This window comes from Enhydra lutris, unplaced genomic scaffold (genome assembly GCF_002288905.1).
Source record: "Enhydra lutris kenyoni isolate GAN:26980312 unplaced genomic scaffold, ASM228890v2 scaffoldscaffold76, whole genome shotgun sequence".
NCBI lineage: Eukaryota > Metazoa > Chordata > Mammalia > Carnivora > Mustelidae > Enhydra > Enhydra lutris.
Window position 1 is genome coordinate 5133118 of NW_019154160.1, and position 13396 is coordinate 5146513.

A 13396-nucleotide genomic window follows, 5' to 3' on the forward strand; every position below is an offset into this window, starting at 1 on the left:
CTTGACCCTTCCACTTGGATTGAAGGGTCCCCCCAGTCCTTGCTCCCTGACCACAGTAGACGTTCATGTAGCGTCTACTGTGTGCTGAGGAACTTACAAGGGTTAACTCCTTCACCCTTCACCACGGTCCCATGAAATGTCCACCACCATAGTCCCAATTTACACCTGATGGAAGTGGCCCAAGGTGCTCAGGGATGCGCCAAGGGAATGCGAGGATTCGAACTCGGGCAGTCTGGTGGAGGCACCCCCGCCCCCAGCACTCCCACTCCTCCTCGCAGTAAAGGGCCTTCTTCAGGCAGCTCAGACAAGGACCCTGGCCTCAACCTTCGCACTCTGCAGGCTACCGTTCAGCCTCCTTCTTGTCCCTACCTTCAAAATGCATCCATTATCCAACCACTTCTCACCAGCTCCTCTGCTAACCCCCTGCTCCGAGCCACTGTCAGGGTCACTTCCATGGGTTTCCTGGATTCTGTCTTTGCATCTTCCACTCCACCCCCAATAAGCCTGGTCTTAACACGGCCACCTTTAAAGGAAGGATCCTTTACACACCTAATTCAGATGATGTAACTCTGCTCTAAACCCTGCAGTGGCTCCCATCTCTCTCAGGGGAAAACCCAGGGTCCTTATAATAAGTCTCCAGGCTTCCCAGATGCCCTGACTCCTGCCACATCTCCTACTCCCCCTGCACAGCCACGCCGGCTTCCTGGCCGCCCTGATGTGCCTGGCGCACTCCTTCTTCAAAGAACTTTCCCTTGCCATGTCCCCTGAAGGGAACCCTTTCCCCACTATCCAGAGGACGCTGCCTTGTCCTTCCCTCAGATCTTTGCCTAAATGCCTTCCTGTCAGTGAGAACCTTCCCCAATAACCTATTTATATTTTTCCCATTTTACAGAGACATAATCTGTGCACGGCACAATGACTCGACTTAATATTGTGAAGTCATTACAACAGTTAGCTTAGCTGACATCCATCATCTCATATAGATACAAAGGAAGGAAAGAAGGAAGACATTTAGTTTTCCTTGTGATGATGACTCTTAGGACCTACTCCCTTAGCACATTTCAAACATAGCATACTGACTAAATTAATAAATTTATTTAATTAAATACTGACTAAATGATTTAATAAAATTTTTAAATAAATAAAAATAAAATAAAAATATATAAAAATAAAATAAATGAAATAAAAATATAAAAATATAATTATTTTTTAATAATTAGTTATTTAATAAAATACTGACTAAATTAATAAATAAACACAGTGCTGACTAAATTCATTAGGCTGTCTATTCCATCCCTAGTACTTATTTCTAACTGGGTGTTCTATCTTTTGATCATCTGCCTTCAATTTTCCCCCCACCCCTACCTCTGGTAATCACAAATCTAATCTTTTTTCTTTTTCTATCTATTTGTTTTTCTTATTCCTTTCCTTTTTTTCTTTTTTTTGATTCCACCTACATGTGATATCAGATAATATTTGCCTTTCTCTGTCTGACTTATGTCACTTAGCATAATGCCCTCAAGGTCCATCCATGTTGTCACAAATGACAGGATTTCCTTCTTTTTTATGGCTGAGTAATATTCGTGTATGTGTGTGTGTGTGTGTGTGTGTGTGTGTGTGTGAGAGAGAGAGAGAGAGAGAGAGAGAGAGAGAGATTTTATCTGTTCATCCATCGATGTACACTTAACACTGCTCCAGGTATTGGCTTTATAAATAATGTTGCTAGAAACATAGGGGTGTATGGGTGTAGCTATCTCTGAGACAGTGATTTCGTTTCCTTTAGATAAATATCCAGAAAGAGAATTATTGGATCATAGGGTGGCTCTATTTAAAAAAAATTTTTTTTTTTTATAGATTTATTAGCGAGAGGGAGACAGAACACGAGCAGTGGGGAGGGGCAGAGGGAGAAGCGGACTCCCCACTGAGCAGGGAGCCTGATGCGGGGCTTGATCCCAGGACTCTGGGATCGTGACCTGAGCCAAAGGCAGAGGCTTAGCCGACCAAGCCACCCAGGTGCCCCTTTATTTTTTGTTTCTGAGGAACCTCCATACCGTCCTCTATAGTGGCTGCATCAATTTATATTCTTATCAACAGTGCACAAGAGTTCCTTTTTCTCCACATCCTGCCCAACATTTCTTATTTCTTGTCTTTGCGTGACAGTTCTTTTAACAGGTATGAGATGATACTTCATTGTGGTTTTGATTTGCATTTCCCTGTTGATTAGGAACGCTGAGCACCTTTTCATGCACCTGTTAGCTATTCATGTATCTTCTTTGGAAAAATGTTTATTCAAGTCCTTTGCCCATTTTTAATTAAATTATATATTAAATTATATATATTAATTATTAAATATTTTGTTATTAAGTTGTATGAGCTCTTTATATATTTTTTTATATTAACCCCTTATCAGATATAGGATTTGCAAACATTTTCTCTCATTCTGTTGGTGCCTTTTCATTTTGTTGGCTGTTTCTTTTGCTGTGGCTAAGCACTCAATGGACCTTTGACCTTGACTATCACACTGTCTGACCCCACCCTTCTTTTATTTCTCTGTATTGCCTTTAAAATGTTATTGACTTTAACACTTATTTTACTGTCTTCTAACCTCCCCCACCCCCATGCAATGTAAGCTCTAGGAAGGCAGCCATTTGAAAAAAAAAAAAAAAAATCAGTTTTGTTCAACGACGTTTCCCCAGCGACCAGAAAAATACCTGTGACACAGTAAGTCCTCAAATGCTTGCTAAATGAATGCATGAATGCAAGCGTCAAAAGAAATCAGTGCTGAATATAAAACTTCAAACCTGAGTGCAATTTTCCTATTGGGATATTTCCTTCTTTTAATAGACTCAAATTTCCAAAGATGTGGATTTTCTTTTTCTCTCATCACTGTCAGATGGAGGAAATCACAATGGATTCGGTATAGTTAAGATGCGTGTTATTTTAAAAGTCTGTACTTCTAATTTTACAGCTTGGGATGGAGATGTGGGTTCTCATAGGCTCCACCGCTAACACCTAATACTCCAGGACACATGTGAAGTGGTCAGTCACATCGCTGAGCAGGCAGGCATTGATGGGTTAAGGACACAGGTGCCATCGAGGGGTGACACTGCTTCTTTCCAGCTCATCAAAAAGACGCAAGCAATCTCTGAAATCGTATTGTTTCAGAAAAGTAAAATATACAGCCCAAGGGGCTGAGAAGGCTGAAACACAGTTTATCCTGTTTTGACTATTTCCTAAAATATATAAAATCCTCCTACTAAAAAAGAAAAGAAAAATTTTTACCAGTTACATGGTGATGGTGAAGCAACACGTTCAAGTGAGTGGCCAACAGACAAGGGTTGGCTCAGACCCAAAGATTCATCTCATTTACCAACAACTCGCTGATGACCCCCATTTTTCTTGCTCTAATTTCTTTCTGAAATAGGCAGAATCCCCGTTTCAAAGTTATTTCCTCGGCCGTTCTTGGTCAACAGCGACGCTCTCCAATGTCGTGTTTGCACGAGAAGACCCACTTACCCCTCAGCACAATGGAGGCATTCATACAGAGAAGGCTGAAAGTCTGCCCTCAATGGCACACACATATCAAGAGTCAAGCTTAACAGAACAACAATTCAGTCCTTGCTCAAAGCAGACTTCTCATATACACAAGCTGCTGGTCACGTAAAATAACAATACAATAATAGCCTGTATCTGTGTAGCTGTTTGCAGCTTATGAAGTCTTTCACAGATGTGCGAGCCTAATAGCAACGGGTAAGATGGAGAGGGCATGCATTATCGAGGTTTTTCAGATAAGAAACCCAGAGGTTACAGAGACTATTCTGACCTTAGTCGGGGAGTTAAGTGACAGAGCCGTTAACCACTCAAGTCCGCAGCTATTTCTACTTGTTCTCATTTGTGATTGGCAATGCTGTTCAGGACAAAATTTATGAACTGTCAAGATTCAGACTGAGTTTGGATTCTAAATAGGACACTCAGGTTTTGTTTTTTTTTTTTTTTTCCTGTTTTCAGTGATTGTAAAGTTCTTTGGTATAGACCAATCTACCCGCTAAAAGGAACTAGAAATTGTGGATGAAACACGTCAAAAAATCTCTCTGAAGGCTGGAGAGTTCATGAGGCAGCTGGGTGTTACAGGGGTAGGTTCCCAGAAAGAAGAGAGGCCCCCAGAGTAAGGCCAGGGTTCTCTGATCCTCTTCCCCTCAAGCAGTGTGAAGCCATGAGACTGGATAAGCTGAGCAGAAGTGAGGGCTTTGCAGGTGGGGACAGAAGCCAAGGTTCTGCAGGTGGCCTGGAGTTGCAGAGCCCAAAACTGGAGTTCAGGTCTTGCCAAGGAAAAGGGGCTGTAATAAACATCCTGGGCTTCCAGGTGGCATCCCAAAGGGCTACTTCCTAGTAGAAAAAGAGAACTGGAAACTCAGCAGAGGTCTATGAAAGGCTGAAACCCAGCTTTATGCCAGCTCAGTTTCAGACCTGACCCAGGTGATCTGCCCTATTTTAACTGTCTTCTAGGAGCAAAACTAACTCCTCTTTGGTGATGAAAACACCAGCTCGGGCCTTTAAATATTTCTATATTTGTTCTTACCCAACAAAAAACATTAGCTAAAATTAAGAAACCAGCAGATGGACTTAAAAGCAAAACAGATAGAGCAGAGGAAAGAATTAGTGAACCAGAAGGAAGGCCAATAGGACTATACTTAGATTAAAGCACAGGAATAAAAAAGAATAAATAATATGGAAAAGAGCACAAGAGGGGCAAGGACATTTAGAAATCTCTAACGAAGACATAATTAAGGCCCAGAGGGAGAGAGAGAAAACATGGAGCACAAGCAAAACTTATCAAAGACACGAAGCTACAGATTCAGGAAATCTACAAACCCAAACAGGTTCAATACAAAGGAAACACTTAGGCATATTTCAGTGAAATTTATGAAAACGAAAGACAAAGAGAAATCTCTTTAAGGCAGCTAGGGAAAAAGTTAAAATGCCTGCAAAAAAAAAAAAAGCACTACAGTAAGATCAACAGTTGATATTTTACCAGAAACAATGGAAGCCCGAAGACAACAGAAAGACCACAGAAAGGTGCCCAAAGTACTGTCAACCTAGAATTCTAAATTCAGTGAAAATACTTTTCAAAACTAAAAGTGAAATAAAGGTGCTTTCAGACACATAAAAGGATAGCATTCCTTGCCAGGAAAGTGGTACTAACAGAAGTTCTCAGGCAGATGAAAAACGGTCCTGGGGGAAAAATGAAAATTATAGGAGATGAGGAAAAATGGAAACACAAATATGCGAATAAACAGAAAGGATATTTACTGCATGAAAAAACAGAAGATGTCCTGTGGAGTTACACATAAAGAGAGAACGAAACCATATGATAAAAGAGACCATCAAGCAGGAGAGAGGAAAGCTAATGGGAGAAAGAGCTATAAGGCCCATGCACTGTTTGGGAAATAATACAATTATTCACTTACGTTAGATTCTCTTAAGTAAAGAATGCGACAAGCTAATAGAGAGGGAAATACTTACATCAAAAGAAGCAGAAAAGAGGAAGAAAAAGAACACAAAGCAGGTGGCCAGAAGAGGACACTGACAGAGGGATGCTAGCATTAAACCCAAATGTGTCAGAACTTGTACTAAATGTAAAAGGACTAAACAGTCTAAATAAAAGACAAGATTATTGAAGTGGATAAAAATCCAAAACCCAACTAGCTGCTACTTACAGAAGATACGCTTTAAATGTAAGACCAAAAAAGGCTGGACATGAAAGCACGGGAAAAAACAGACAACAGAAACCACTAAGCCAAAGAAAGATGGGGCAGTTCTACCAATACCAAGCACGACAAAAGCATTCCTAGTGGTAAAGAGGGCATTTCATGATGATACAAGGGCCGGGCTGCCCAGAGGATAACGGCCTCTCATAACGGGTCTAAAACCCAAAGAAAAGAGGGCAACGGAACACAACCTTCAGCTGGCTGGTTGCCCTTCCTGGACTGTGCGACTGTGTATCCGCCAGCCTCTCCCTCTGCACCGCTAACTCCTCGAGGGCCGGGAGGGAGGACCTTCCTGTTCATCACCGTAGTCCCAGGATGTTGGTGGAAAGGGAACCAAAGAATAAAGAAAACAAAATTACATGACTCATTTAGGACTGTGCCATCTCTAAAACCCAGAGTCATAGCCAGGGAAACTGAGCCATGTGCGTGCACAGCCACTCGGGGATTCAGCTTTCAAGATGTTGGTACCGATCTTTTAAGAGGAGACCTCCACCGGGGCTGTCAGAGCCACTAACAGAAGCAGACAATCTTCACTGTCTGTGCCTTATACTGTCTCCCAGTCTAGGGCATTCTTTATTTTAGATGCCGATAAGGCCTCAAATAGTCAGAAAAGGGGAACGCACAAAGGGGAAAAGAAGAGTAGCCTGTTGTTGGAGCTGGTTTTACAAAACACTACAAATAAAAAAGAAGCCAATAAACACAAGACAAAAGAAGCTGGTGAACAGAGGCAGGGCTGTGGTTGGAATTGTGCACACAAAGGGGCAAGTCAGGCCCCAGGATGAGGTGGCGGAGAGCCTTGCCACCGGCTGCCCCCGACTGTCCACCCACATCGCTCCGGTGGGAACGGACACGGGGCGTGTTCTTCCATTACGTTCCTATGGGGCGCCTGAGACTGGAGGGAGAGAAACAAAAACCTTGCTTCTCTTCAACTGAAGACTCCGGACTCCATCAGCAGGTGGCTGGCAGAGGGCCAGGCGTTTGGCTCTGAGTCTCCAGCTCTGACTGCTTTTTAGGTACATTTAAGTTTCAGGCTGGGATTCGTGCCCGAAAACCAGGAGCAGGAGAAAGGCACCCATGAAGACCGATGACAAGGTGGCCACGCTGGAGATGGAACTCTGGGTGGGCAGTCAGGTACCTGACACCTCGGTTCCTCCACCAACTGGCGTGTGCGGCCGCGGGCAAGGGGCCCAGCTTCTGAGGCACAGCTCGCCATCCACCCTGCGGAAATGTGGTCAATGTCACAGCCTCCGAACGGTAATGTGCCTGGACTTCCAGGGGCTCAGGGTTCTAGATACAGGTGGTGCCTCGGTGGGGCTGGGGTACCCCAAGTGTCTGCCACGCCCTAAGGGTACTCCTGCTGACAGCAGGACGAAGGGGTAAACCACCCCCAGCCAGCACGGGGTCAGCCACTCTGCCTGCTGGGTGAGGCCCCAGAGCTTTCAGGAGCCGGCTCTCTGGAGACTGGTGGATGACATCACCCACAGAACGATCTCCCTCCGTATTTGGCGGGAGTGCTAGCAGATTAAATACAGTCAGTGTGTGCATAACAGGCCGAGCACGGGCCATGACGGATAAAATGCCCAATAAATATTCTGCTATCGTGATTATCGAACAGACTTTAAAGGCTTGCTGGTGTGCTAAGCCAGCCTGCCTCAGCCCCACTGGCCACAAATGCCCCCAAGGCACTTGAACTTAGAGCACGCCAGGATGGCGGGACAGAGGTTGTGCAGCTGGATCTGCAAGGCAGGTGGCCAGACATTCAGGGGTCTGAGCCCTGCCGGGCTGTGGAGGAGGCAGCTACCACGTCGGGAGGTCAGCTGCGTGTGTTTGTAACACATTCGTTTGATAAGAAAAATGTGAAATGACAACGAAGCCCTGGGCCTGCCTAAGAACGCCCCCACCTTCAAGCACCCACTCACGAGGAGCTAGAGTCCCTGCAGAGACGCACTTCTCCTGTTTCCCTGGACCCTCTGCTCTCCTAAAAATCAAACCCTGAGTCCTATGACCATCGCCTGCAGCTGAGCATCCCTCTAAGCGGCTGAGTTTATATAGAAAACTTTTTCTTGGCTTCCACTCTGTTTATTCTTACTGAGCCACAATGAGAAGTTCAGATCGTATCTTTCCCCACAACGCTTAATCCCGATCGGCTGCTCTTAAAACAGCTGACATCAATGCGGACGTTCTTGCCAGGATAAACAGCACAGCCCTTGACTTAAAGGCCTACCCTCTTGTTGAAATTTTTCAAAAAAATAAGTTAATTAAAAAATAATAGTAATAACTAAATAAAAGAAAGGAAGGAAGAATGGCCCCCCCCTCCAGAGTCCTGATCTTTGTGTTTGGGCAGCATCACGGCCAGACACTTAAAACACTGGTTCAAAACACAGCCCTTCGGTGATGATCTTGAAGGAAACCAAACCAAACCTTACAACTCTTAATTTATGGACTGAGTAAAAACAGTGTTTTCCCGATTTAGAGCCTGCCAGATGAATCCATTAGGCGGGCAGCTTGGACACACTTCTCTCTGAGAGAAGGGTCCTTTGTGGGATGCAGTTGAGACAGCCCGGTTCTCAGGAGCAGTGTTCCAGTGTTAGACTCAAAAATGTTTCAAAACCCTTCATTTTTAAACTTAGTGATCAAAGGAGAGGGCGGTGACACAGAGAGAAACTTTCTGATCGTTAAACTCTTGCAACCTGAGCAAAATTTGTTCTTTTTCCAAGAACCTCTCGTTTTTCGGCAACTTGAATAAATAAATGAGAAGGAATGGTGTTTGGCTGACAGGGAAAAGAAGAAAACAAGATAATAAGGTTTCTCCCCCTGAAGGTTTATTTGATTTTACTTCTATAAACAATTTTAAAGCAAACCAGCTCCAGCTTTCCCCAGCAGACAGAACGATATTCTATAAACTTCTTGGGTTGCACTTGATTTCCAGGCTGGACTTTGCCATCAGACACATCGCGAGGCAAACAAAACAACACACGCTCAAATGTAAACCAAAAACAAACACCACAAAACCCTTCTGCATTGGGTGCTGGCAAGGCTTTGTCATACCCTTACTCTAAAAAGGCAACAAGAGTACTTTTCCACTTCTCATGGCCCACAGGAAACAGTGAGCGGTCTACCATGTTGGACCATCCTCCAAGTGTTAGTGCCGGCTTCACATTTACAGCCAAAATGTCCATGGTGGACCAGAGCTTGGTCTTTGGGTCTCTCCTTATTTCTGTCTGTGTTCTCTGGACATGACGTCCAACGCATGGTTTTAAACACCATCTGCACACAGACCATTCCCAAATTCACACTGCCACCAAGGCCTTTCTCCTGCACACCAGACACACATCCATCTAGAAGTGTGTCTGGAATGGAACACGTGCACACGTTAGTTCCGGGTGCACCCCCCACAGCGGCTCCACTCAGCTTCCCCCATCTCACGTAAAGGCATCCCGTCTTTTCCTTCGTTCTAGCATAAAACTTGGCGCGCCACCCCTCGTCCAATCCATTAGCGTGTCCCGCTGGCTCCCCCTTCAGTGCACATGTATCGGGATCTTTCCCAGGCTGCTCCAGCATCATCTTTTGCTGGGCCAGTAACAATAGGTTCCCAGAGGCAGGAGAGGGAAGAAACCAACGGTCCGAAAGAGCACTTTCAAAATTCCCATCAGTTTTTTAAAATTTACTTTTGGTCTTGATAGCTTATTTGAGATTTCAAGTAACATTAAATGAGGTAGAGAAGCTTTTTTTTTTTTTTTTTTTTTGGATTGGAGAAACTGTATTTCAAGGACAGCATGGGCTTCTACTTTCTAATTTCTAAGGGTTTCCTGTATGTCAGATCTAGGATTTCACTCCCGGCAGCTTTTCGAGGCTTCCTGCTTCTCTGTATTTTTTTTGGCGCAGAATTTTTTTTATACACATAAAAATGTAATTAAGACATACCCAAATGTGTGGAGTTTTGTTTTGTTTTTGTTTTTGCAAGGCTCTGAGCCCCTGACCCCTTGTATCTGTCCCACACGACAGACAACAAGGATGCTAACTGCAGTGCTTTCCAGGCCAGGAGGAACATAAACATGGTGGAATTATTTGGGGTTCATCTGATTTCCACTGTTTAAAACTCTCCCTTTCACTCTCCTTTATTCTTTTATGACTGTTAATATCACTAATGACTCAGTGGGCGCTCGCCATATGTCAGGCTCTGTGCTGAGTAACACACTGGCTCAACACATACGCGCCGAGCTTACTGGGTGCAGAGAGTCATCCCGTCCGGGCACGCTCTCACTATTCTGAGGAGCAGAGACAGAGGAAGGCATAAATAAGTCAAACGCATGGTGTGTAGGGGGTGATATGAGCTATGGAGAAAATCAAGGGCGTGGGGGATTAGGAATGCTGGTGTGCGGCCAGGAGGCTGCACTCTTAGGGGAGGCCGTCAAGGTCAAGGGCCTCCTTGCTGACGTGGCCCCCGAAAAAAATCTTGTGGGAGGAGGAACCAGCCCTTGTGAACATTCTGTTTAATCCTTACGGAAACCAGAGGTGACTGTGTGACATCATCGTACAAATGATAAAGGCCACAGAATTAAGAACCGGAGAGTCTGGGATTGTGACCAAGATCTGTGGGACTCCAGACACCTTGGTCATAATGAACCATGCCCGTTGCTTTCAGATTTATCCCAAGTGAAGGCTGAATCCAAAGGTTTCCATAATCCCAGACCAAGGGGGATACCGCAGAGGCAGATAAACAAAAACGTGACATTTGTGCAGAAGGTCAAATGCCTTAATTGCTATTAGAGAAACAGCGGGGGGTGGGGGAGGGGAGTCACAGAGTAACTTGATCTCCTTAACTTGACATTTAATAGGAGCAGTTCTCCTCAAGCTCACACTTTGAGGACAGCGCGCTGGCTCAGTTCCAGGCATCCGCCGGACTTGGGCAGACTTTAATTTAGCTGAAGTCAAACAAACGGGGAAGGCATCCCAGCTGTTCCCTGAACACATGCAAACGAACGTCACACGGTAGCTGGAACTCAAACTGGCCCCCCCAGCCCTCCCAACACATCCCACCGTGAGATGAAGTGTCAAATACCTGTTTGGACGAAGTCCTATCTCAAAAACTGTAAAGGAGGGACGTCTGTCTATATATGGTCTGGGGGACTGTTAGGGGCTCGCACTGGAGGCAGAACCACTGCCCAGACCCTGACGAGCCGTCAAGAGAGACACCACCTTCTCGCGGCTCTAAAGAAAAGACTACAGAAGAAGAGCCCCAGAGAAAAACACTCATACCCAAGCAGAGCAGTGACACACGTACCACCTTGTCGAGACGGGGCTCCAAACAGTGGAGTCCAGCCACCAGGGGAGGTTTCCAAGCTCGAGTCCGCTCGATCTCTAACCACTCTCTTGGGTTTAGGCCCAGCCCCTCTTAAAAAGCCACATTGCCCCTTTCTGGCCTTAAGTTAGCTGCTCCTAGTCACTGGGCAAGTTCTGACACAGCTGGAGCCTCCCTGTTCTCTGTGCCATGAGGACCACCTTTGTGTCCCACGCCACGAGGCTGGTGGGTGGCATGAGGGTGTCCCAAGGAGCGTCTGACACAGGCCAGTTAGCCTGGAGATGGTTAGTGGTGGGGACCCAGGCACCCAGGACCTCTCCCGACACAGGCAGGCATGTCCATGCCCCAGGGTGGCACACAGAGCTTTGGGACTTTTAGGGTCCCACAGCCTCCATGTGGCTTCCCCAGGGTCCTTGGATCCCAGGTCAGCAAGCCCTATTTTAGAGAGGGTGCTAACTTAAGTGCTGACTTGAACCAGGGCTGCAGGGTCAGGACTGCCCGGAGAAAGGACGGTTGGATCACAGTAGACATTAAACAGTATTTTGGACTGGATCTAGAAAAATGGTAAGATTTTAACATTACGTATCACATACATTTACACATCGGTCATGCGTTTCCTACATTCAATCTATCACACACACACACCGCACCCTTATTACTTCCGCAGTCCACCTGGCAGTTAACTGTGCCTACACAGTTAGGTCACGTTCCCCTGAAAGGAGGAGAGCAAAAAAAAAAAAAAAAAAAATACTTTCCACATATGCTATGGACTTAGAAAACAAGGGCAAACTGTAAGATGTGTCCATGGGTGATGTCATTGACTTTCGTCTCTCATCAGCACACCCTCCTCTCAATCCCCAGGCGCTCACCCAGAGCGACAGGATTCCTGGCTGGCTCCCTGCAAGCCTAGGGTGGGCTATCACAGCCTCTTCCCTGTCCTTCTTTCCAGAGGCCTCCAGCTCAGGACCTGTCCCTCCTTGGGGTCTTTCCTGGCCTTCCTACCTCCTAGGGGGCCCAAATGCACTGATTTGCAACACACTGTCCAAGCCTCAGGGGGCTGTACCCCCCTGCTTCCTGGTGCATCGGTCATCTCCCACACCCCGCACCCCCCAACCAGGACAGGACAAGACTTTTCTGGCTGGAGTCCCAGGACCCAGACACAGAGTCCGAGTCACAACAGATGTACATCCATGACGTGCCATCCCTGACAGAGGGAGGACTCCCCAAGTCACTCAGTGAGCAGCCCCCAGGAAAACAGCTGCCCTCCGATGCGGCTGCCTATTCTCTAACTATCTGGAACAAGATGATTCCCCAGCGAAGCCCGTGTGAACAGCCTCCCAATCAGAGCTTCCTACCAGCAAGGCTGGGAGGTCAGAGCAAGGGCCAGGGATATCACTTTGCTGGTAAGTGGTGATGAACACACGTTAGGATGCCTGGAGACCTCGTCGGCGAAGCCTGATGAACCCTGGGGTGCCCTCCCCCCGCAACTCCCAGATCTCCGAAGAATCAAGAGAAGGATGCAGACGAGAGCTCCTGGTGTGGTCAGAGGTCACCCTGTGCCTCCTGTCTCACTCTCACACCTACCCTGCTGGGCTGTTTCTTTCCCTTTTCTAGTCTCTACAGCATTTCCGACTTAACACTGTCCTAATAAGCAAGAATTCAGATTTTCTTCCTGCCGACGAAGTTGCTGAATGATGGAAAATGATGCTTGTGTGTGCACAGATTTTAGAAAAGACAAGTGATGAGTGGACATGACAGCAGGAACACAACTTTCCCCTGCTGACTCCCACGCTCTGGCCAGTAACCCACAGCCTCCAGATGCTGCCTCGGGCCATCCAAAAGCCTAGAATCTGATCCCAAATGGGCCTGTCACTTCCCGCGGGTGAAGTCCCATGGCCGTATGCCCCAGAACTTTTCCAGCTTCACCACCCGTAGAAGGCACAACACACGGTCAGCTGCCCAGAGGAACGGGAAAATGTGAATGGCCCAGTGAAAGCTACTTACTGGGCTGTGGGAAGAAAGCAAGTGAGGCCCCCAGCCCACTCCCAGCTCCGTACTTACTGGTCATGTCTGGTGTCAGGTATGGCTCTGTCCATCCGCAGCTTATCACTTTCCACCTGGTTGAATTTGTTGCGGGCGTAGGGGTCCTGCCCAGAGCGGACCATCGTCCCTCCAACGTAAGCTTCCTGGTTGAAGTCCCGCCACCGCACTTTTCCTGCAAGGAGCAGAGCAGAGGGTGTGGGACCAGGGGAAATGAGCCCGGGGGGGCCCGCACGCACCATGGGAACAGTGCAGCCTTAGGAATTAGTGCCTAGGGCTTCCTCTC

The 13396-nt window shown here is 46.6% G+C and overlaps 1 protein-coding gene across 2 annotated transcripts in view; it reads right to left on the reverse strand.

Annotated features, from left to right (window-relative positions):
- The window catches only part of LOC111160476 (polypeptide N-acetylgalactosaminyltransferase 2), a 181033-nt gene that overhangs the window by 51372 nt on the left and 116265 nt on the right, over positions 1-13396 (reverse strand). For both annotated transcript variants that reach the window (XM_022523618.1, XM_022523617.1), the window contains exon 3: positions 13132-13285. In XM_022523618.1, coding sequence (XP_022379326.1) covers positions 13132-13285 — 154 coding nt within the window. The remainder of the gene's footprint in view (positions 1-13131; positions 13286-13396) is intronic.